Raw genomic sequence first — 25,572 nt, forward strand, 5'->3', positions numbered from 1 at the left:
GTGGAGTGGGGTGGGGGGGGGTGGGCATGTGGGGATGGGCAGTGATGCCAAATGCACGTATGGTACTTTGCAAAATGCAAGGGAAAAGTGAAAAGGCAAGTCACTATAGACTATTCTTGCATATCTTTCAGAGGGCAGCTACTGACCAATATTAGCAGGCGATTGATGAAAGGTCACCTGTCCACCGCATTGGACCTAGAATGGTGTATGGCAGAGAAGGGCTTAGAAGAACAGAGAAATAAAAGATTTGGTGATAATTATGAGCTTCCCAATGGCCTAGGATGCACATCGAGTCACACAGACCAGAAAGGTCCAAGTTTGATCATCTTCTTGGACTAGCCAGTCCCCTGCATGAACTATGATCCTCAGAAGTGGAGGTGTACAGGTGAAATCAGAGGGGAAAAGAACACTGGAAAGAAGACTCTTTGTATATCTTACATAAATTGTATTTTCATTGATCAAAATTGCATCTTCCTGTGCATGTTCTGTACTGCAACTAATTGCAAACATACAAGATACATAGGAAGGAAAACAATCTGTTGACTGGAGGTCACCGGTAACGGTTATTGGCTTAATACAAAGAGGAGAAGAGTCAATTCTCTCTTTACTCTCAATTCGCTTTATTCACGTCCTTAGATCATATACATTTAGCTTATACGTCTGGTTAGATATAGATATGCAGTTTACAGCAGGTTATACAGTTTTATACCCAACCTAGAATCTAAACACACACCCACCAGGTTTCTCTGACACTCCCTGAGTGGTCACAGAATATAAAAGCTAATACCCGAAAAGGAGAGCTGATGCTGGTCAGGCATCTCTCTCTCTTTCGACATCGTCTCAACGTTGCTGACGTAGGTTCTTCCACTTCCACAATGGTTGTTCTCCGGAGTCTTCGCTGGCTCCACGCCCGAGATTCTCCACTCTTATTCTGAATCTTATCTCTTCAAGCTGTGCTGTCTCTCTCCCATTGGTTTAGGCTTGCTTGCCTAGTCTGTGGCATCTTCTCATTGGCTCTGTCCCAAGGACTTAGGTAGCATTACCTCATTACTCCTTTTCTAAATAAGGAATTGTGTCTTATCACATTCCCTTTGTTCTTCACAAAACTCAGCTACTTCAAACCGGTTCCAGTCAGCTCAGGCCAATGACTGAACTCAGGTTAGTTCAGGTCAAAAGTTGCTTTTCCCTATGTGTCAGCAGTTTGGCTGCAGCCCCTGGCCAACAAATCATTGAAGCCAAAGAATTGAACATTTTTTGTAAGGTGTGTTCTTACAACTGCACACCTTTTTAAAATAAATATAGGTGATTCACCACAGATTTTTAGTAACGTATTGATTACTTTTTAAATATATAAATTGTAATATTTGTAAAATGGCTCACATGGTTACTCTGTTAAAATAATGGCCTTTTTGGGTTTTAGCTTTTTGGAAAATAAGTATTTGTTATATGTTGTAGATCTAATGTGGAGCTCTTGCGGCACCCTGCCTCTCAACCAGAAGCTTTGAGCTCAAGTCCCACTCTGGTACTCGATGGCCAAGGAAGGTGTGTTCATAATGTGGCCAATTTGAGTATCAATTTGTAAAACCTATGGCAGGCAGTCAGAATGGGAGAATAAACCAGAACCTGCAGAAGGCAACAGCAAACTACTGCAGTACCTTGCCAAGCATAACATGGACCAACACATGGAAGTCCATGGTTGCCAATGCCCTCTTAGGGCATGGTACCTGAAGGGGGTGAGTGGGTCTAACATTAGGTGACATTGAAAGAAAGAATGGGGTGGTGGGGGGGAGGTTGTGGGGAGAGAATGGGAAAAATATAGAATGAGCTGAATTACATGTCCATATGAGTTTACTTATTTACACTGTTTTATTTTAATTGTAAAGGGTTAATAGTACAGTAAAATGTTCTAACTTGTGTATAGCTTTAATAAGTTAATATTAGCATTAATTTCAGCAATTCAGCATATGCAAGCTGAAATATGGACAACCCGAAGGGACTGGAAGTAACTGCGATCTTATGACAGTCTAAGAGTTAACATTGTTCGGCATTGCACATGGGATGAACAGAATTTGAAATTCCCAGTTTTTTGAGAGAGAAGAAATGTTTATCAATGTTATATATCGTGAGTCTTTTGATTATTTCAAATGAGCATTTTATTGTTATACTTATTATACAAAGCATTTTCAGTCAGTCAATCACAAGAGGACAAGTATTTGCAAACGATCAGTCAATTCTTCTTTCTCAGATCGAGTGCATTCACATTAATTTCAAAAATACTTCATGAATTCCAATGCTTTAAGGCATTCTTTATATGGCAGTTGGAAGTAAATGTTATTTTCAGTTAAAAAGCTCAGTTGAGCACAGTATCAACATGATTTAAACCCTAAAGATTTACTTGAACGTTTCCTCAAATATGCAAGTGCTCAATATTGATTTAAATGTCACATTTAATACAGTATGAAAATATATACCTGAATATCTTTCAGATATTAGTTTCAGGATATTCAAGACCCTTGACCAGTCAATTTGATTTCTGTCCAGGACAGTCACAAACTTGGCAAATATCGGCAGTGATCTGTGGCTACAAAAACAGGTCGCTGGCTGGAAATCGCCTGCCTCTCATGCGGAGCTGGATATTAGGACAGGTCTAGTAGATTATAAACTGATGTTGGGAGTGGAGCATCAAAAGGGCATTGGGAATGGGCCGGAGTTTTATGGGGTCGGGGTCTGATGCTTCTCCTCGGTCCATAAAAATAAAAGGTTGTGTATTTCTGTGGCCGTTTTTGCTGGCGGCCTGCATTAGTTCCTATGGGATTTCGATTTCCACCCTTAAGCAGCTTTACGCTCGGTTCAGGAGACCAGGCTAGTCGCCCATTTACAGGCCCACCCGACTATCAAGTGAGCCTTAGACATTGTCATAAAATGGGTATCTGTTAAATTAAACTACCCCCGCCCCCTTTTTATCCTTTTTTTTTTGCAGAATGTTGATTCCGCTAATTAAAATGGACTGACACAGGTTGCCATTTTGTCATCAAAATTATAAAGTAATTTATTGTCACAATACAAAAAGTTAGCTATAGCCTATTTAACGTTGACACAGTTTACAAAATACAAACGTTTAACTCCATAATATTTCTCTCTTATTTGGATTAAGTGACCTGGCATGTGATATTAAGGATCCAGTTCCTTGTCAAGTGAATACTACCCAATTTTGTTGTCATAATCTCCGCTTCCAGCACTTGAAAAGAAGTAGAGTGGTCGGACTTTCATGGCTGTGAATTTCAGGGAGTACCACCATCCTGTCCAGGTGTACCAGAGAATTCCATTATCATGTTTTGCAGTGTAGTTGCCACGTCGATAGTATTTTCCATTAAGGTTGGCCATATGGCACCTTTGATTTTGTACAACAATTAAAGAGATTGATTTTAAAGAAGATCAGCATAGAGGCAGAAATTTATCAGATTTATTTCAAACAAACAAGCTGGGCTAGAAATTCCTCTTGAGCGATGATGCATAACGGGTGATGTTGGCTTGACTGCCCATTGTACGCAGTGCCTGATATTTAATACCAGTGCGGGCAGCCAATCTGATATCTCCTATTTTGCCTCCCCACCTCAGATGAATTTCTAGCCCCTTCAGTTCTCAGAGTGAAATAAACTGAATTTTTCACTATTTTTATTCATTCACGGGATGTGGGTGTCGCTGGCTAGACTAGCATTTGTTGCCCATTCCTAGTTGCCCTGGAGAAGGTGGTGGTGAGCTGCCTTCTTGAAATGCTGTAGTCCATGTGTTGTACGCCCACCGTGCTGTTAAGGAAGGGAGTTCCAGGATTTTGACCCAGCGACAGTGAGGGAACAGTGACATAGTTCCAAATCAGGATGGTGTGTAGCTTGGAGAAGAACTCGAAGGTGGTTGTGTTCCCATGCATTTGCTGCCCTTGTCCTTCTGCCTTTAAAGCTATTTATTTAAGAATCCTGCTCTTTTAGGATCTAGAATTTGACCTATTTCCCCTCCCCTTCTCAAAAGTTCAAGCATTGAGAGTTCATATGTATTAATATGGAAACAATTTTTGTTTAATTCTTGAACACAATTTGTGTGGGAGAAACAGTGAGAGAAAAAGAGATGTCTGCGATGAGTAACTATATCTACTTTGTTCACCCAGGTTTGGAATCAAACACTTCTGCTCTGTTAGAGTGTAAATTCAATACTTGATACAGCTCCCTCTGTGCTGCCACTACAGTACACTTTCCGGTCAACTTTACAGCCACAGCCTCTTCTGCATGTGTGTCACATTACCGTTCGATATGTCAGTGTTAACTTTGAGTGAGGTAATTTGGAGTCAAATGATGCAACAGCACATTCCTTGAGCTGTGCACATGAGACTGAGGCTAACCAAACATACTTTGCTTGAGGCTCTTGCAACCCATAAGAAAGAAAACATTCATCACTTCTGTTTGGGATGAACTTAAACCTCTTTCACAAAATGCAACAGATAGTGTCCCACAGTTTCCAGGTTAAATAAAATAAAATAAGTTGCAAGAAATCTGGAACTTTGGAATTGGTCACTAATGAATGCACTGAAACAGAAGGCAGATAGATTTTTTTTAAAGAAAAGTTTATGTCTCAATCATTAATTTATCATTCAAGTTAGTTCAGTGGCTTTTCCATAAAGTTATTAAACAGGTTTTATTGCCTTTCAGTGATAAAAGGACAAAACAGTTTTAATCCTTTTTGTCCTCAACAATCCTGAAGTTATGATGAAATTGTTTCATTATTACTGGTTCTACCAACAAAGAACAATTGACTTGAGGTTTTGTTGACTTAAAAGCAAAGAAAAGGCTGCCTAAGTTAAATAGCTGTTTACATTAAATTTGTTGTGAATGTTTTATATGGGCATCAGCATTCTGTCACACAGTCATGCCTGCAGCTGTATACTCTTACCACTAGGTGGAGCTTAATATGCTCCAGATCCCAACACATGCCTGCAAATCACTAATATACTCGGAGGGAAATTTGCTTTGTCTGGGCATTTTTTTTACTTATACAGTAAGTGGTTAGGACATAGAATGCCCTACCTAAAACCATAGAGAAGTAGGATTTTGTAACCACTTTTAAAAAGGGAAATGGATCGCCATTTCAAAAATTTTAAAAATAAGTGTGAGGATGGGACAGGGGATGGGGATGGGAACTCCCTTGCAGAGAGCTGCTGCTGGTGTGATGGGCTGAATGATCTGTATCTGTGGTATAATGACTATGATTTTATGGGACATTAAAACCAAATGGAGTCCTGTCTTCACCTAATGTCCACGCCTGTGCACTTCCAGCGGATGTCCCTGGATGACCCTTTTAACAGTACAGGGGGTGCAAAAATAGGAAGGTTACATTAATGCTGTAAAGGAAACTGGGGGTTTGAGTCTGAAATAATGGGCAGCATAATGTGGACAGCTATTACGCATGATCTGTTATATCAAACTTAATTCTGTTTGAAATGGTCACTAGGTACAAAGACAAAAAAAAATGATGTGCCATAATTTGCTGTGGTGACTGACATTAGCCTCACCATTATTTGGACAGAAAATTATGGCCTGTTATATTTTCCAACCACAATTATTCTTTCTAGCAAAGAGTCTGTATATATACCATCATATACAGTATTGCATAAATAAGTGTAACTCTATACCTGTTAAACCACCAGCCAGATTTAGTTTCTTTAGAGCAACTCCCCTGTAGGTATCTGTCGTTGTCCTGGTCTGAAGTGCTGAATTGCATCCCATTGTGAGAAACTGACCACTCTACCTGTGGGATCAAACCACCAGACAATGCATCCCCTGCATTTCCACCATAGGTTCCAAATGTTAGCCTGTATTTATCCTGGTTTAAATAACAAAACAACGTACATATTTAACTAAAACGCTACATTCATGGCGTGATAACTTCATTGGCAATTGAAAATAAAATCATTATCCATGACAAGTTTCAAATTCTCTTACCTGTTCATCTGAGATGCTAAATTTTTCATAGGTAGCATACCTCTTTTCTCCATTCCAATCAACGAGGTCAATCTTTATTAAATACTTTCCTGCAAGGAAATTATCACTGGTCAAAATGTCTATTTGTGATTATTAATGTTTCTAAAAATGTTTTCAAGCTGTATTATATCCTTTACATTCGTTAGGGCTGATTCAACATTTCAAAGTTGAATATATTCTTACCTGCAGCCAGAATTTGGTGTATCTTTTCATTTCCGAGCCAATATTCATCTTTCCCACCTTGAAATGATCCAAAGCCTGATTTATAATCATCCCAGCCTCTGAAGAAAGTATGAATTGCAAGACTAGCACAGATAACATAAATCTTGTTGAAGAGCAAAATCTGTTGACACTTCCAATAATTATGTCTTTGTTTCAGTTAAGTGCAGTTTACGGTGAATCATTTTCAACAACACCTAACTTACATTATTATAGCACCTTTAATGTAATGAAACATCCCAAGGCTTTTCATAGGAGCATTGTAAAGTAAGACACTGAGCCACAGAAGGAGATATTAGATCAGATAACCAAAAGCTTGACAAAGAGGTAGCTTTTAAGAAGCGTCTTAAAGGAAGAAAGTGAGGTAGAGAGGCAGAGGGGTGTAGGGAGGGAATTCCTGAGCTTGGGGCCCAGGCAACTGAAGGCATCTCTACCAATGGTAGAGTAATTATACTGGGAAATGCACAAGAGGCCAGAATTGGAGGAGCACAGATATCTCAGAGGGTTGTGGGGTTGGAGGAGATTACAGGAGATAGGGAGGGGCTAGACCAAGGAGGGATTTGAAAACAAGGATGAGAATTTTAAAATTAAAATGTTGCTTGTCAGGGAGTCAATGTAGGTCAACGAGCACAAGGGTGATAGCGGGACGGGACTTGTTGTGAGTTAACACATGGGCAGCAAAAGCTTTGGAAGACCTCAAGTTTCCTGAAGGTAGAATGAGGGAGGCCAACCAGGAGTACAATGGTCTAGTCGAGTCTAGAAGTAATGACTGTCAGATATTTGTTACACTCACAATTTTGCTACGTTCTATGACTTCTATGATCTGAGAGAACAATTATTAGTTTACTAATAAACTAATAATTCCCTGATGAAGATTTGCCTGATAATCATAACATTAATAATATTTGGATGCTTTTATGTAAATAGAATCCTACCTCAATTGTACAATTAAAGTTAATGGGAAGTGAATTATAGCACCCTCACTCAAAGTGAGTGTTCAAAGTTACTTTGATGAATCATGTGAGTCATTCAAAATCCTGACCAACAATTCGGCATAAAAGAGGGGATGTTAAAAAATATTTTAATTTCGGCAGCAGTACTTAGTAAAAGATAAGGTTAGTTGAGAGTCAATGTTTATGGTTAAGTGGAGACATTTTACACTCAGTGTATCACTAAGGATGCAGCAACAAAACAAGACGTTATTTGCAACTAACATGTACTGAGACTAATAGAAGTATTAAGTGCACAAGTGCATTGTCTTGTGAAAATAAAATGGCATTCAGCAGTGCAGATTGGCTGTATCACTGATAAATTAATATTCATCAGTAAAGCACTAATGTCTTGGACATTTGTATGGTGAGGAAATTCTAAATGGGGTCCAATGAAGACACTGTTTTATTGTACCATATATTAATGGTTGGAAGAAATATGCAATATAAGCCAAAGGGTTTCTGTATATTATAATTATATTTCATAATTATATTCTGTTTTATTTACCATTCAATGTACAGTTAGAAACACTTTAAAACTATGGACATGCATAAATGGGGGTCATTTATAAAATGCCCACTGGTTAGAAATTTATAATAAATGCGCAGTTCTCATTTGAAAAGAAAAGACCTGGTAATAAGAGAAAGAAGATAGCAGGTTAAAAGGAAAACTGGGAATACTAGAAGCTCTGGCCAGAGCAGGCTAGGAAGTGGGGAGTGGGAGGGGAGAGTAGAAACAGGGTCCCTCCTGATTGGGTACCTGTGGCCTGCTGGCATATTCCATACCCCGCTCCCCCAACCCCCCCCCACCCAAGTAGCAAGGGGTGCCCCTGCTGGAAGATCGCCCCTGTCTTTATGATCGACCCTCTCTCCATTTGCCAGAGTCTGCCTGATTGATCCCAGTGTGTCCCAAATCCAATTATGTGCTCTCTGGGCCTCCTCAATCGTTGCTGGTCCGGTGCCTGCTGCGGTCCCAGCAGTGGCCACTGCTCCCAGTGGCGCTGCTGGGCTTGAGGAGCTTCAACCCTTTTGTTTGGCTGGCAGCTTTGGAGGCGGGACATCCTGCCTCAGAGGTTTGGAAGTCACGACTGCAGGCAATTAATTGCCTGAATAACATAAAATTGAGTCGTGGCTTCCAGGGCCAGTGGAGGTAACATTGTCCCTGACTTTCCAGCCAGTGGGTGGGATAACCACCAACATGCAAAAGCCTGGCCTCTGAAAGAGAACAAGTAGAATGACTTAAGAATCACTAGGAAGGTCTCCCTATGGTTTATTTTGACATTAACCTACTTCATTTACCTGTTAAAATTCACCTTGCCATTACTGCGTCGTTGAATAACTGTCCATCCACCACCATCTGACATATCACAGTATGCAAGAAATGGTTCAGCAATAGATTTTGGCTTAATTCTGTAATATCCACTTGTGGTTTCGCCACTGTTGTAAATATCAGAACAATCTGCACAAAGTGGAACTTTGTATTATAATCAATGCATGTAAGAACAGAAGTTAATAAGCCATCATTTGTTCCATTGTCTCCCAACAAACTATTTGATGAAGGCAGTGTTGAGCAGGGCAATTGGAGCCACAAGTGATATACTCTTGTATGCCGCATATGAAGAAAAGGGTCTACATGGCTAGAATGTCAGGTCTGAAACTAATGGAGAAGCTTTGCTAAAGGAAGTTCCCCAGATAGACAACCACTGAAATTTTCCAAAGAGTTTCAGATGACAGAAATGTGTCTATGTCTGGAACTGCACCACCTATACCTGTGATGGCCATAGTTGACCTGAAGTATTTTCACCACAGACTGATTCCATTCATGCGCAATTTAATGACCATTAGGCAAAGTACATACTCACATGGAATGAAGATGTTACTGGTCTGCTGGAATCACATGCATTACCACAGGGAGATGAAACAGGGGAGAGATTGCATAGCTGCAACAGAAGTGCCTTCTCTAAAGTCTTGGGTATTATTGGCTGCACTCAATTGGAGATAAAGGGGGCTTAAATTCAACATTGTTGCTTCTGTTTTACAGGTGTAGAGCAGGTGCAACAATATCCAATTTGTTCTGCATTCAGACTGTCGCTAAATTCGCTGGGGGGCCCAGGTTTAGACAGCAAAAGCTCCAGCTAGTTCTGTTAGACTCTACGTCAGGCTAATCAAGTGGAACCAATTTTTCTTAAGCTTATCTTAATGTCAAGCTAGGTCCTCTTCCTGCCTCCATATTAACATTGCAGTCGCTGTCAGTATATGCTCACCCACCTCCTCTTTGCCTCCCCCCACTCACCCCCCCGCCCACTCCATTACCTGTGCTTACCCACAGACTGGCTCAGCATCCAAATTGGCTGAAATTTGAAAGCCCAATGCCAGCTGCATCATGGTGCCTGCTTTGTGCCTGCAGCTTACTGGATTCATTCCACAAGCCAAAGGTGAATTTATAAAGGTCCAAGGGCCTCTCTGTTTGGGTCACGAGATCATGTGCCAGTTAATGAATGTCCATTATTGGCTGCTATCGGATATGGAGCCCATTATTACTCTATTGATCCAAATATCCAAATGAAGCAAGCGTAAAGAGAGAAACAGTCTTGTTGGACAAAAAAGCCGGAAGCCCAGTCGTTGAGTGTATGAATTCATAGAGTGCAGAAGGGGACCATTCAGCACATGTTGCCTGTGCCAGCTGTTTGAAAGAGGTTTCCAATTATTTTTTTTCCGATAGCCATGCAATTACTTTCTTTTTCAGGTATATCACCTGTAGGATAAAGGATTAACATCAGAAGCATACATGATGCTATATAATAATGATGTCAAATCACAGGACTGAGAGCAAGAGACATCTGGAAGGAAGAGAGGCTCCGACCTCATGCAGAGATCCAAATGTGTAAATAGTTGCTGTAAATAAAAAGTAATAGTTTTGAGAAACTACAGACTCGAGCAGCATACTTTGGGAGCATAGATAATCCCCAAAACACCCGCCTAAACCACAACCACACAACAAAACATAGCCATTGCCCTTTTAAAGTTACTACAGTATTGAATCTGCTTCCAACACCCCAGCACACAGAGAGCGGATCTGCGTGAGAAGGTCAGCGGCAGCGGGAGATAAGAACCGGTGGCAGACAGTCCCTTCAACCTGTTTCAAACTATCAGACCTGAAGTGTGTTGTCACAGGAAAACAGGTAGGTGATTGGTGGGTATCTCTTTCCTGTCTCTTTTGATTGGCCAAGTGGTTTAACTCAGGAGACGTTATTACAGCTGAAGAGCACAGTTAAGAAATTCACTTGTAAAATATTTAACATCCATATTAATTAACTAAATAGAATAGAGATGGCTGGACAGGTGATGCGTTGCAGCTGTAGCATGTGGGACCTGGTGGGCACCGGTGCGATCCGCAGTGACCACATCTGCAGCAAGTGCTGGCTGCTCGAGAAACTTTGGCTCAGAGTGGATGAGCTGGAGTCTGAGCTGTGGACACTGCGACACATCAGCGAGGGGGAGAGTTAACTGGACGCTGTTTCAGGAGGCAGTCATGCCCCTTAGATTAATTATATCAAATTGGTCCGTGGTCAGGGACAGGCGGGTGTGACTGCGAGTGAGGCAGGTATGGGGATCCAGAATTTAGCTTTGGAGGAGCCTCAGCCAGTGCCATTGTCCAATAGGTACGAGGTTCTTGCTCCTGGTGTGGACGAGGGCACAAACTGCAGGAAGGATGAATGAACTGAGCACAGCACCATGGTACAGAGCGCGATTCATGTGGGGGTAGAAAAGATAACTGTAGTTCTAATAGGGCATAGCATAGTTAGGGGAATAAATATTGTTCTCTGAAGCAAAGACAGAGAATTCCGAAGGCTGTATTGCCTACCTGGTGCCAAGGTTAAGGACATCTCTTCTGGCTGGAGAGGAACTTGAAGTGGGAGGGGAAGGATCCAGTTGTCATGGTCCACGTAGGTACCAAAGACATAGGTAGGACTAGGAAAGCGGTTCTGTTGAGGGGCTATGAGCAGCTTGGGGCTAAATTAAAAAGCAGAACCACAAAGAAAATAATCTCTGGATTACTACCTGAGCCATGTGTAAATTGGCAAAGGGTAAATAAGATTAGAGAGGTGAATGTGTGGCTCAAAGATTGGTGTGGGAAAAATGGGTTTTGATTCAAGGGGCACTGGCTCCAGTACTGGGGAAGGACAGACCTGTTGGGACAGGCTTCATTTGAACCACGTTGGGACCAGTGCCCTGGTGAATCATATAACTAGGGTTGTAGATAGGACTTTAAACTAATTAGTGGCAGGGGGGCAGGATTCAAGTGAAGGGAAGTTTAGAAAATCAAAAATAAATAAGAGAGCAGAGGTGAAGAGGCGAATGATAATCAAAGTGTGACAGGAAGGGGAGAAAATATTAGCAGAAGAGTGCAGCAGAAATTAGAACCAGGATGAGTAACAATGGTAAAAAGTCAAAGCTTAAGGCTCTTTATTTGAATACACGCAGAATTTGTAACAAAATAGATGAGTTGACAGCACGAATAGAAATAAATGAACATGACTTGATAGCTATTACAGAGAAGTGGTTGTAGGGTGACCAAGACTGGGAACTCAATATTCACGGGTATTCGACGTTCAGGGAAAATAGACAAAAAGGAAAAGGAGGTGGGGTAGCTTTGTTAATAAAGGAAGGTATCAGTGCAGTGGTGAGTAGTGATATAGATGCAATAGATCGTGATGTGGAATCAGTTTGGGTGGAAATAAGGAATAGCAAGGGGAAGAATTCATGGGTGAGAGTAGTCTATAGGCCCCCGAAGAGTTGCCACATTGAAGGACAAAATATAAATCGGGAAATAATAGAGGCGTGTAAGAAGGGTGTTACAATTGTCATGGGTGATTTTAATCTGCATATTGACTGGACAAAATCAGATTGGCAGGGGTAACATGGAAGACAAATTTGTAGAGTGCATCAGGGATTGTTTCTTAGAGCAATACGTTTCAGAACCTGTCCAGGAACAGATTATTTTAGATATAGTGATTTGTAATGAGGTAGGATTAATAAGAGATATTGTAGTTGAGGATCCTCTAGGAGGTAGCGATCACAACATGGTAAAATTTCAAATTCAGTTTGAGGGCGAGCAACTCGGGTCTCAAACCAGTGTCCTCAACTTAAATAAGGGCAATTACAGAGGTATGAAGAAAGAGTTCTCGAAAGCGGGCTGGGAAAATAGACTAAGGGGAAGGTCAGTGGATGAGCAGTGGCAGACATTTAAGCAGATATTTCATAACGCTCAGCAAAAATTTATCCCAGTCAAAAAGAAGGACTCGATGAGAAGGATGAACCACCTGTGGTTAACAAGGGTGGTCAAGGACAGTATCCAATCAAAAACTAAGGCACACAAAGCAGCGAAAACTAGTGGTAGGCCAGAGGATAGGGAATTTTTTTAGGAACCAGCAGCGGATGACTGAAAAGCTGATAAAGAGGGAAATATAAAAGAAATATAAAAACAAACAGCAAGAGCTTCTACGGGTATATAAAAAGAGAGTAGCTAAAGTGAGCGTGGGACCCTTGGAGGATGCAACTGGAGAATTGATAATGGGGAACAGGGAAATGGCAGATAATTTAAATCAATATTTTCCACTGGTCTTCACGATGGAGGACACTATAAACCTTCCAAAGATATCAGATAAGCAAGAAGCTAATGGGAGGAAAGATCTTGTAACAGTCTCTATCATGAGGGACAAAGTATTTAACAAAATAATGGGACTAAGGGCAGACAAGTCGCCAGGACCTGATGGCCTGCATCCAAGGGTTTTAAAGGAAGTGGCTGCAGAGATAGTGGAGGCATTGATCGAAATATTCCAGGACTCACTGGATTTCAGGAGGGTCCCAGCAGATTGGAAAACCACTAATGTGACACCCCTGTTCAAGAAGGGAGGGAGACAAAAAGCAGGAAACTATAGGCCAGTCAGCCTAACATCTGCCATTGGGAAAATGCTAGAGTCCATTATTAAGGAAGAAATAGCAGGACATTTAGAAAAGCTTAACGCAATCAAACAGAGTCAACATGATTTTGTGAAAGGGAAATCATGTTTGATAAATTTGCTAGAGTTCTTTGAGGATATAACAAGCAGAGTTGATAAAGGGGAACCTGTAGATGTAGTGTATTTGGATTTCCAGAAGGCATTCGATAAGGTGCCACAAGAAAAGTTATTGTACAAGATAAGAGCTCATGTTATTGGGGGTAATGTATTAGCATGGATTGAGGATTGGTTAACACACAGAAGACAGAGAGTAGGGATTAATGGGTCCTTTTCAGGTTGGAAAGACGTAACTAGTGGAGTGCCACAAGGATCAGTCCTAGGGCCTCAGTTATTTACTATCTATATTAATGACTTTGAAGAGGGTGCGGAGTGTAGTGTATCCAAATTTGTTGATGATACAAAAATAGGTGGGAGGGCATATTGTGATGAGGACATAAGGAATCTGCAAGGGGATATAGACAGGTTGAATGAGTGGGCAAAAACTTGGCAGATGGAGTTTAATGTAGGAAAGTGTGAGGGTTCTGGAATGGTGATGTGTAGGTTTACAAAGCAAAAGGACATGGCAGCCTTGCAGGGCAGCTATTTAGGAAATGATACCCAGAGTGAGACAGGAAGGGACAGACTGTACAAACATAAAAAAACAGCAGCATATAGGGTCAAAAGGGGAAAAACTGGTAAAAAGGCAAAATTTATGGTTCTTTACTTAAATGCAAGTTGTAATCGGGACTAAATAAATTAATTAACGTCACAAATAGAGGTTAACGGGTATGATCTTATAGCTATTACGGAGATGTGGTTACAAGGAGATCAAAACTGGGAACTAAATATTCAGGAGTATGTGACTTTTTGAAAGGATAGGCAAGAAGGAAAGGGTGGTTTGGGTAACTTTGTTAGTACGAGATGGAATAAGTACAATGGCAAGAAAGGACCTTAAATCGGAAGATGTAGAATCCGTGTGGGTGGAGGTAAGAAATAACAAGGGGAAGAAGAAACTGGTGGGAGTAGTCTATAGGCCCCCTAACAGTAGCTATATTGTAGGATTAAGAGAATAAATCAGTAGATAAAGAGGGCTTGTAAAGAAGGCAGTACATTAATCATGGGTAACTTTAATCTTCATGTAGATTGGGAAAATCAAATTGGCAGAGGTAGACAAGAGAAAGAATTCATAGAATGTATTCGGGACAGTGTCTTAGAACAATATGTTGTGAATCCAATCAGGGGTCAGGCTATTTCGGATCTGGTAATGTGTAATGAGGCAGGCTTAATAAATGACCTCAGAGTAAAGGACTCCCTAGGAAACAGTGACCATAAAATGGTAGAATTTAGCATTCAGTTTGAGAGTGAGAAACTTGGATTGGAAACAATTGTGCTAAACTTAAATAAGGATAATTACAATGGAATGAGGGCAGAGTTGGCTGGAGTCGGCTGGGAAAACAGTTTAGCAGAAAAGATGGTTGATGAACAATGGCAGATGTTTAAGAAAATAGTTCACGACTCTCAACAAAGATATATCCCAGAGAGGAAGGAAGATTCAAAGAAGGGGATAAACCAACCATGGTTAACCAAGGAAGTTAAGGACAGTACAATGTGGCAAAGGTTAATGGTAAGCCAGAGGACTGGGAAAGTTTTAAAAACCAACAAAAGATGACCAAAAAAAAGAGGGAGAAAATAAACTTTGAGGGTAAGATAGCAAGTAATATAAAAACAGACAATAAGAGCTTCTTTAAATATATAAAAAGGAAGAGAAAGGCCAAAGTGAACATAGGCCCCTTAGCAAATGAAGCTGTGGAAATAATAATGGGGAAGCAGGAGATGGCAAAGGAGTTGAATAAATACTTTGTCTCAGTCGTCACAGTAGAAGATACTAATAGCATTCCAAAAATACTAAATAATCAAGGGGCAAAAGTTGATGGGGGGTAATAAATACAATGACTTATCACTAGAGAAAAAGTACTGGGGAAACTAATAGGGCTAAAGGCCGATAAATCCCCTGGACCTGATGGGTTCCATCCTAGGATATTAAAGGAAACAGAGATAGTGGATGCACTGGTAGTAATCTTCCAAGAATCCTTCGATTCTGGAAAAGACCCAGAGAATTGGAGAATGGCTAATATAACACCCTTATTCAAAAAGAGAGACAAAAAACAGGTAACTATAGGCCAGTTGACTTAGCATCTATCATTGGGAAAATGTTGGAGTCTATTATGATGAATGTAACAGCAGAGCACTTAGAAATACATAATCTAATCAAGCAGAGTCAGCATGGCTTCATGAAGGGGAAAACATGCCTAACAAACTTATAAGAAATCTTTGAGGAGGTAACGAGCAGGATAGATAAAGGGGAACCAGCAGATGCAATATATTTGGATTTCCAAAAGGCGTTTGATAAGGTACCACACATAAGGCTACTTAATAAGATAAAAGCCCATGGTGTTGGGGGTAGTATATTAGCATGGATAGAGGATTGGCTAACTAATAGAAGACAGGGAGTTGGGATAAGGGGGGCATTTTTGGGATGGCAACCTGTAACTAGTGGAGTGCCACAGGAATAGTGCTGGGGCCACAGTTATTTACAATATATATTAATGACTTGGATGAGGGAAGTGAATGTACTATCACCAAGTTTGCGGATGACACAAAAATAGGTGTGAAGGAAAGTGGTGAGGATGACACAAGGAATCTACAGAGGGATATAGACAGGATAAGTAAGTGGGCAAAAACTTGGCAGATGGAATATAATGTGGGAAAATGTGAGGTTATGCACTTTGGCAGGAAGAATAGAGGAGCTGAATATAATTTAAATGGAGAAAGACTGCAGAAGGCTGCAGCACAGAGGGATTTGGGAGTCCTTGTGCATGAATCCCAAAAAGCTAACATACAAGTTCAACAGGTAATAAGGAAGACAAATGGAATGATGGCCTTTATTTCAAAGGGAACAGAGTATAAAAATAGGGAAGCCTTGCTAAAACTATACAAGGCACTAGTTAGACCACACCTAGAATTCTGTGAACAATTGTGGTTCCCTTATCTAAGGAAAGATATACTGGCATTGGAGGCAGTCCAGAGAAGGTTCACTTGGTTGATCCCAGGTATGGAGGGATTTTCTTATGAGGAGAGGTTGAGTAGGTTGGGCCTGTACTCATTGGAATTTAGAAGAATGAGAGGCGACCTTATTGAAACATATAAGATTCTTAGGGGGCTTGACAGGGTAGATGCTGAGAGGTTGTTCCCCCTTGTGGGAGAGTCTAGGACCAGAGGGCATAATCTCAGAGTAAGGGGGCACCCATTTAAAAGAGCGATGAGGAGGAATTTGTTCCCACAGAGGGAAGTCAATCTGTGGAATTCTTTACCAGAGAGGGCTGTAGAGGCTGGGTCATTAAGTATATTTAAGGCTGAGATAGACAGGTTTTTAATTAGTAAGGGAATCAAGGGTTATGGGGGAAAGTCAAGAAAGTGGAGTTGAGGATTATCAGATCAGCTATGATTTAATTGAATGGCAGAGCAGACTTGATGGGCCGAATGGCCTACTTCTGCTCCTACGTCTTTCGGTCTTACGGTAGGAAAAGTCAAAAGGCAGATTCCAAAAAAGTGCAGCACAGAGGGATCTGGGTGTTTTTGTGCACGAAACACAAAAGGTTAGCCTGCAGGTGCAGCAAGTAATTATGAAGGCAAATGGAATTTTGGCCTGTAATGGTAGGGGGTTGGAGTTTAAAACTAGGGAAGTCTTGTTACAACTGTACTTTGGTGAGGCCACACCTGGAGTACTGTGTACATTTTTGGTACCCATATTTAAGAAAGGATATACTGGCACCTGGAGGCTGTTCAAAAGAGATTCACTCAGCTGATTCCTGAGATGAAGGGGTTGGCTTATCAAGAACAGCTAAACAGGTTAGGCCTTTATTCATTAGAGTTTAGAAGAATAAGGGGTGATCTTATTGAAAGATACAAGATTCTGAGGGGGCTTGACAGGGAAGATGTTGAGAAGATGTTTCCATTAGTGGGGGAATCTTGAACTAGGAGACATAGTTACAGAATAATGGGAGACTCATTTAAAACTGAGATGTGAATGAATTTCTTCTCTCAGGGGGTAGTGAATGTCTGGAATTCTCTACTCTAGAGAGTTGTGGAGGCTAGGTCACTGGAAGTATTTAAAGAGGAGATAGATAGATTTTTGAAATTTCGTGGAGTTGAGGGCTATGAGGAGCTGGCACGAAAGAGCAGTTGAGGCCTGGGGCAGATCAGCCATGATCTTATTGAATGGCAGGGCAAGCTTGAGGGGCCGAATGTCCTACTCCTGCTCCTATTTCTTATGTTCTTATGTTAGGGCAGGGCATTCCAAAAGTTTTATATCATTAGTCTATCAATAACTTTGCTGCCATTCATTGCAATATCCCAGGTAACTTTTAAAAGCGCAAACCCAACTAATCAGTTTTCATTGGTGGAATTGAAGAACTGACTAATTGGGCTGAGCTTTCCTTAATTGGTGGTTTTGATCCTGGTGCAAGTGCCAATTTTGTGTCACAAACCCAAAAGTGGCCATGGTGAGACATCAGGCGCGATCTTCACGAAGACGGCAAAGTAAGAACCAGCTCCAATTTGGGACGGTGGCTGGGTTCCAGCGTTGTGAAGTCCATTCAGCGCTGCTCGTCGGTAGGGCTCCTAGCTGCCTTCACAGTGTGGGCATTGCTGAGGGTCCAGTAGCAAGAGAGGCAGCTACGCCATGGAGCGGAGTGGCTGCCATTGGAGCAGGAGCTACATTATCAGAGACATCAGTCTGTATGAAGTGGCTGCAGTGACATGCCTTCTGCTTGGGGGAACCGGAGCATTGCTATTTCCTGCCCGCAAATTTATAAAAGACCTCAAAAGGTTCAAACCCCAGGCCTCCTGCTTCGAAGCCACCTCCACTGCATTGCCGGCCTCTTGCTGCAGTGGGTTGGGGCTGTGTGCCGTTGGGAAAACCATAACCCATTGCCAGAATTGTCCTAATGTCCTATTAACTACTGCCAGGTGGGTAGATGTCACCAGGGGATGCCGCCTCCTGGAAAAGCGCTCAGATGTGGGAGTATGTTGCGGAGCCTGCCAGAATTTTCGGTGCCCTGCCACCAAAACCACCCCTGCAGCTCTGGGATAATTCAGCTCATTGTTTCTGTGCCCTATCAAGTGATATAAGGCGTGTTCTTTTCAAAGACAGGGTGGTCCGATTAAAAATACAAATGAGACAATGAGAGTTGCTTGAACATCCACACTCCCACCCACTACCCCTTTGCCTATATTGCCAATGATTGAGGGATCTATAACAGAAGGATTTAGATATAAATGTAAATGTTAGAGATTCAGGACAAGAAGCAGGATAAACTCTTTTATACAGGGGCTATGGAATGCATAACCAGAGTTAGTCATTGAAGCAGAGACAAATGTCAACATTTTAAGAAAAAGTTGGTTCAGTAGTTGAGGGAAAAGGAGACAATGGGCGGAATTTTACGCTGGTGGATTTTACAGTCCGGCTGAAGTCAATGGACTTTTGAATGGCTCGCACGTTTTACGCCCCAACCCTCACCACAATGGGGCTGTAAAATTCCGCCCATTGACATATGGAAATGGAATAGGCACATTGAAATCACTACTTATGGGGTAGAAAAACATCTAGTTGGTTTCACAACGTGTTTCTGTTTGGTATTCTTTTGTAATTTTGTGATACACAATGAGGAATCTTGCACAGTGCCTGGGGACACAATTCCTGCTGGCTGTGGCATTTCAATATAATGGGACTGATTAAACGCTGGTTGTTGGGAGATTTGGCTCATGACTTCATTACCCAATCATTGATAAACAAAGTACATTGATGTAACCAGGAACAAAGTAAGACCTGAGAAGTCATTGAGCAATTCACTGATGTTGCCTTGCAGTGATTCCAGTGTTTGGATAGATCGAGAAGGTGGAGCATCACTTTACAACCGAATCCAACCAGTGTGCACAGAAACATTGTCAACAAGCATTATCATGGCCATTGAGATGAGGCGTTATTTTAAACTGAATGAAAATAACATCACTCCTGTGTAAAGGAGGTTGAAAAATTCTCAATGCTTGAACCAGCAGAGAGATTGCACAAGAGGTTAGGATAATCTGATTGTAATCTACATCAATTACCAAGGGGCAGAATTTAATTGTGGCTATGGGATCTTGTAGAACTGCCTGTCAGGTACTTAGCTGGCCAGTGTCAGGCCTTCTCCGGGATTCAGGACCCCGTAGGAGGAACTCCTGTAAACTGAGAGCTGTTGGCCAATCAGAAGCGGCAACTTGCCATTGCCGGCAGCACCACCGGGAAGGTGATGGCTGCTGCCAGCAAAGCACCCAGGAAGAGGCCAAGAATTGCTGAGGGACCCAGGTCACAGGTCAATGAGGATGGGATTAGGGTCGCAAGAAAGGGCAGGGGACTGGCTCTCAGTGGGCCTCCACTTCTTCATGCCAAGTCGCTCAATCAGGCACCAAGGGCATTTGAACGAGGGACACCACCACCACCCCCTCTCCCCCATCTCAGGAGGCAACAAGCAAAAACAGGTTTGCTTGCCGGTTTCCCACCTGTCGCTGGCTGAATACTAACAGTGACAGAACGAGGCCTTGTTATGCATGCTTGGCTGAGAGCCCAGGATCCTAAAAAGGGTTTTACTTTGTTGACAGCTGGGGAAAGGGGAAACCTTTGCCTGATTGACAGCTTTATGATAGTATAGTAAGCTATTTTTTCTGTGACCTGTTTTGTCAATGGCTCAATGTTTATTTGCACAAAAGAAAAAGGTGTTAAGTACTTATATCTTCTGTTATTGATACTTTAAAGGTCACCAAAAATTGAGGGCGTCGGGATTGGAGTGGCGGTGGAGGTCTGGTGGAATCCTGGAATTGGGTCCCATCCACCATTTTAATTACCCTGTTTCCACTCCGACATGGTTGGAAACATGAATCTCTGGGCCCAGGTTACACATAAACCCCAAAACAACCTTTCACCTACAGGAGCCATTGCATAGACTTGTATAGTACTGATTGCTTATCTTTTGTCTCTGGTTACAGCAGCTACAGCTGTTATTATCTGAGTTCATTGTTGCTCTATGTCACAAAAATTCAAAGATGATGACTTAAAGTAATTTACGATGTACTCAATTGCGTGACACATGTGCAGTACTCTGTAGACCTCACCTGTAACCCTGTTATAGGTTGGTTTCTGCTTTCCTTTGTTCTCATCACAACATTTTCAGAGCTCCTGCCAGACTTGGATGGAACATTGAGCCTATTGGTGGTGCCCAACAAGATTTGTTTTCTAACATGTGTATTGGGGAAGATATGTCTTTGAGCCAAATGTTGTTCCCATCTACTTCAATTTGGGCAATCTCCAGTACCAAGGGGCAGAATTTGATAGTGGATATGGGGGTCTTGTCCACCAGTTAGGGAACTGCCTGTCAGGCACTTAACTGGCCAGTGTCAGGCCTTCTCCGGGATTCAGGACCCCGTGGGAGGAAATCGTGCAAGCCAAGAGCTGTCAGCCAATCAGAAGCAGCAGCTGTCTACTGCCGGCAACACCACTGGGGAGGTGGTGGCTGCTGCCAGTAAAGCATCCTGGAAGAGGCCTAGGATTGTTGAGGGTCCCAGGCCACAGGTCAATGAGGTAAGTGCTGGTAAAGCAGGTGACTCCTGACCCTGAGCTATGAAGCGTCTGACAGGGTATCTTCACTTGAGACTACTTTGTTCCCTACAAGGTGTTCAATTCTTGTTGTTAAGTTGTCAAGATGTAACAAACATGGATCTGGACTGATTGGTTTATGAAACCTCACTAGCAGCAGGTATCACAATGGTATTCCGAGGAAACTACATTTTATTTAATATTCAAAGTTTGTTCACCTTAAATGTACAGTTACTCTGTTAAAAGCCCTCATGGCTGACATTTTGAAAATTGGACCTCCCATTTCTTATATAGAACATATTTACTTATATTTGTGTATTTACCATGGCGATGAGCAAACGGATGTGAAGCATTGGGTTGTAATTCAGTGTCTTGTTCATTCTTTTCTGTTTTAGTGTTTTCCATTATCCAGTAGAGATTATATTCTTTTACATTCTTCAGACGCCAAGCGCCCAGCAGGAATTGATTCTGCAAACTTTGTAGCTGATGTCGAAGTTTGGAGACTTCAATTGGGCATCTTTCATCATCCTGTTGCAATGAAAAACATAAACCTGGAGCAAACTTCACTAATGTACTATCAACCCTTGTCTTGTGTCTGGGGAGTCATTGCTGCAGCTCTTACATTATAATGAGTACTCAATGTAGGTTAAAAAGTAAATTGCGAGATTTCCACTGAGGCTTGCTGTAGTTTGAGAGGAGAAGTTGAGTGGGAAGTAACTAAATACATGAGGAAAGAAGGGATAGAAGGATAGAGTTTGTTGATAGGATTAGATTAAGTAAGGTGGTTGAAGGCTCATAGGGAGCACAAACACTGGCTTAGACCAGCCAGGCCAAAGAGAATGTTACAGCACAGAAACAGTCTATGTAACTCTTTCCAGATACTGACAAAATATTCTCCGGCACCAAGAAAATTAAACTGCAAACCAATAAAACAAAGGCAGAAACCCACCACCCCAAAGAAAATAGGAGTTCCAGGTCCAACAGAAAGATTGAGACACAGAAGCTAGTTTCCTCTTTCCTCCCATGCTCATATGCAGGATAGAAACCTGGTCCAGGTCTGTGCCCCAACAAAACACGACCATGGGCCTCTGGTTGGTATCCTCAAGAAGGGAAAACAATTTAATGTTAAAAATGAGGCCTCAGCATCAACCCTCAATGTCCCAGATGATCTGCTGGCAGTTGGGCCCCTTTTTGCAGTGGGAATCATTCCAAATGCACCCACAGCAATCATCCTGGGAATCAAATGTTGCAGCCACCTACATGCTGCTCTACATGTCCAAGCCCTCTATCTACCTCTGGAGAAACAGGAGATGAAGAGTCCTCCTCCCTCTCTTTCTCTCTCCCCTTGTGGTGGTCAGAAGGATCCAAACAGCAGCTAACTGAGAGTGCTGCAGGCTGTTCTCATCATCTCCTGATTGCAGCAACCATTAAATGTTTTACCCTCCCTTCTCAAGATCTTTACCATAAAGGGGAAGCACATACAATACAGGACTTCCAAGTTCCAATGGGGACAGAGCACAAGCCAAATGCATAAAGGTAGGATTACATGAAAATGCTAATGCAATTGCTACATTACTTCCTGCTTAAACTACCCAAATCCACTGTCATCTAATGTCCATCTTGTTAACATTCCACAAGATCTAGCAAGGTCCCATTTAAGACTTTCAAGCCTTTCTAAAAGACACAGGTCAGGAGTGTGATGGAATGCTCTCCAATTCCCTGTATGAGTGCAGCTCCAACAAGGCTCAAGAAACTCAACTCCAAGCAGGATAAAGCAGTCCATTTGATAGGCAGCCCACTCACCATCTCAAGACCCACTCTATCTACCATTGACATGTCAAAGCTGCAGTTTATAACAACTGCAAAATGCACTGCAGCAACTTATCAAGACCTCTTCCACTGGAGTTTAGAAGTGTGAGGTTGAAGTATATAGATCCTGAGCGGTATTGACAAGGTGGACGTGGAAAGGATGTTTCCTCTGCTGGGTGAGTCCAGAACTAGGGGGCACTGTTTTAAAATTAGGAGTTGCCCTTTTAGGACAGAGATGAGGAGAATTTTTTTCTCTCCGAGTGGAATATAAAGTATTGCACTGAATTGAATTCCTACCCCTAGAGCTTTACAGTCCTGTCAACTGTTAAGTTTAGTGGTTGGCACAATAGCTTAATGGTGCTACAAAATCTTTTAGAATGTCCATGGACTAAGCAGTCCCTTTTTCTGTTCTTAGACAGGTGCGGTGGTACTTTTAGGCTTTTAATTTATCTGTTAGTAGATGTTGATAAAATGTTTCCCCTACAATTATTTCTTAATTTTTTCAGAGGGTTGTGCGACTTTGGAACTTACTGCCTCTGAAGGCAATGGAGGCAGGGTCATTTAATATTTTAAAGGCAGAGGTAGATAGATTCTTGTCATGCAAGGGAATCAAAGGTTACCAGGGTAGATGGGAATGTGGAATTCAAAACACAAACCAATCAGCCATGATCTTATTGAATGGCAGAGCAGGCTCAAGGGGGCCAAACTGCCTACTTCTGCTCCTATTTCACATGTTCGTATATTCTTTGACAGAACCTCCCAAATCCATGATCCCCACTGCCTAGAAGGGCTAGGGAAGCAGGTCCATGGAAACAGCACCAACTTCAAGTTCCCCCCCAAGCCACACAATATCCTGACTTGGAAATAAATCATTGTTTCTTCATCGTCACCACCTGAAACTCCCTATGTAACAGCATCACAGGAAAACGTTTGCCAGGTGCATTGCAATGGTTCAAGAAGAAGGCTCACCATGGGCAATTAGGGATGGTCGATAAATACTGTCCTATCTAGTGATACCATACCCTGAGAATGATTTAATTATTTAGCAAACCCGTTTTAGAAAAATTAATTCAGAAAAGGTAATAGATTGTAGTTGGACACACATACCGAACCTCTGTGAGCTGCTAAACTTTGATCCAAGAAAAGTAGAAAGGCCAGTAGCATCATGGCATCCAATGTTGGCTACCTACAAACAGTATATTTTAATCTTAAAAAACATCAGTAACAAAAGTATCATGGAGTGATTTGACCTCTGATTTTCCACATCTTTCAACCTCTGATGAGACACATTGGAGTAGATTATCAACTTGCTACCCAAACGTAAAACTGGTGTTGAGAATTGAGGGTCCATTATATTTCTTTGAATCAAATGAAAATTGGGCAGTTTCTACAATAGGTGACTAACCTGCAATATCAGCTTTAGAGCCGGGGAGGCAAGTTATAAATCTACCTTATTGAATGAAGTTTAAGTGCCTCTGTAGAGGGACCAAATAAACTCTGCTCAATGGGCATAATTTCATGGGATCATCGGGAGTGGAAAATGCGGCAGGCTGGGTGACTTAATTGGTCGGGAGCTGAACTCTTGGCTTCCCAACAGTGGGTTGAGTTTAAGGGGGTTAAGTCAGCAGCCTTTCAGCAGTAGGTTGGGCCTACTCATGGCCTCCAGTGGCAGAACCTCTTTCCAAACATTTGCATTGCATGCTAGTTTAATGAAGAGTGCAGGAGGGCATGCCAGGAGCAGCACTAGGCATTCCTAAAAATGAGGTGCATGCCAAACAGCATAAGCAGCAAGCAATAGACAGAGCTAAGTGATTCCACAGCCAATAGATCAGATCTAAGCTCTACAGTCCTGCTGCATCCAGTCGTGAATGTTGGTGGACAATTAAACAACTCATAGGGAGGAAGAGGCTACACAAATATCCCTATCCTCAATGATGGGGAGGCCAGCACATCAGTGAAAAAGGTAAGGCTGAAGCATTTGCAACTATCTCAGGTGAGGTAATAGGACTGCCCTTGACATCAAGGAAACATTTGACTGAGTGTGGCATCAAGGAGCCCTAGCAAAACTGGAATCAATGGGAATTAGGGGGAAAACTCTCCAATGGTTGGAGTCATACCTAGCACAAAGAAAGATGGTTGTGGTTATTGAAGATCAATTATCTCAGTTCCAGGACATCTGCGCAGGATTTCCTCAGGGTAGTGTCCTAGGCCCAACCATCTTCAGCTGCTTCATCAATGACCTCCTTCCATCATAAGTTCAGAAGTGGGAATGTTTGCTGATGATTGCACAATGTTCAGCACTACCTGAAATTCTTCAGACACTGAAGCAGTCCATGTCCAAATGCAGAAAGATCTGGACAATATCCTGGCTTGGGCTGACAAGTGGCAAGTAACATTTGTGCCTCATAAGTGCCAGGCAATGACCATCTCCAACAAGAGATAATCTAACCATCACCCCTTGACATCGCTGAATCCCCCACCATCAACATCCTGGAGGATCCTATCATTGACCAGAAACTGAACTGGACTAGCCATATAAACACTGGCAACAAGAACAGGTTAGAAGCTAGGAATCCTGTGGTGGGTAACTCACCTCCTGACTCTCCAAAGCCTGTCCACCATCTACAAGGCACAAGTCAGGAGTGTGATGGAATACTCTCCACTCGCCTGGATGAATGCAGTTCCAACAGCACTGAACAAGCTTGACATCATCCAGGAAAAAGCAGCCTGCTCGATTGGCACCCCTTCCACAAACATTCACTCCCTCCACCACCAACGCACAGTGGCAGCAGTGTGTACCATCTACAAGATGCACTGCAGCAACTCACCATGGC

General features: G+C 42.1%; 1 protein-coding gene across 2 annotated transcripts in view; it reads right to left on the minus strand.

Annotated features, from left to right (window-relative positions):
• Nucleotides 1-2,129: 2,129 nt before the first annotated feature.
• fgl1b (fibrinogen like 1B) overlaps nt 2,130-25,572 on the minus strand; it is a 28,581-nt gene continuing 5,138 nt past the window's right edge. For both annotated transcript variants that reach the window (XM_078545261.1, XM_078545262.1), the window contains 7 exons: nt 23,846-23,924; nt 21,253-21,457; nt 8,537-8,696; nt 6,213-6,310; nt 5,991-6,079; nt 5,681-5,871; nt 2,130-3,391 (listed from right to left, as the gene is read on the minus strand). In XM_078545261.1, the coding sequence (XP_078401387.1) occupies nt 3,202-3,391; nt 5,681-5,871; nt 5,991-6,079; nt 6,213-6,310; nt 8,537-8,696; nt 21,253-21,457; nt 23,846-23,905 (993 nt within the window). In that variant the 5' untranslated portion in view covers nt 23,906-23,924 and the 3' untranslated portion in view covers nt 2,130-3,201. The remainder of the gene's footprint in view (nt 3,392-5,680; nt 5,872-5,990; nt 6,080-6,212; nt 6,311-8,536; nt 8,697-21,252; nt 21,458-23,845; nt 23,925-25,572) is intronic.

This window comes from Cetorhinus maximus, chromosome 7 (assembly GCF_964194155.1).
Source record: "Cetorhinus maximus chromosome 7, sCetMax3.hap1.1, whole genome shotgun sequence".
In the NCBI taxonomy this organism is placed as follows: Eukaryota; Metazoa; Chordata; class Chondrichthyes; order Lamniformes; family Cetorhinidae; genus Cetorhinus; species Cetorhinus maximus.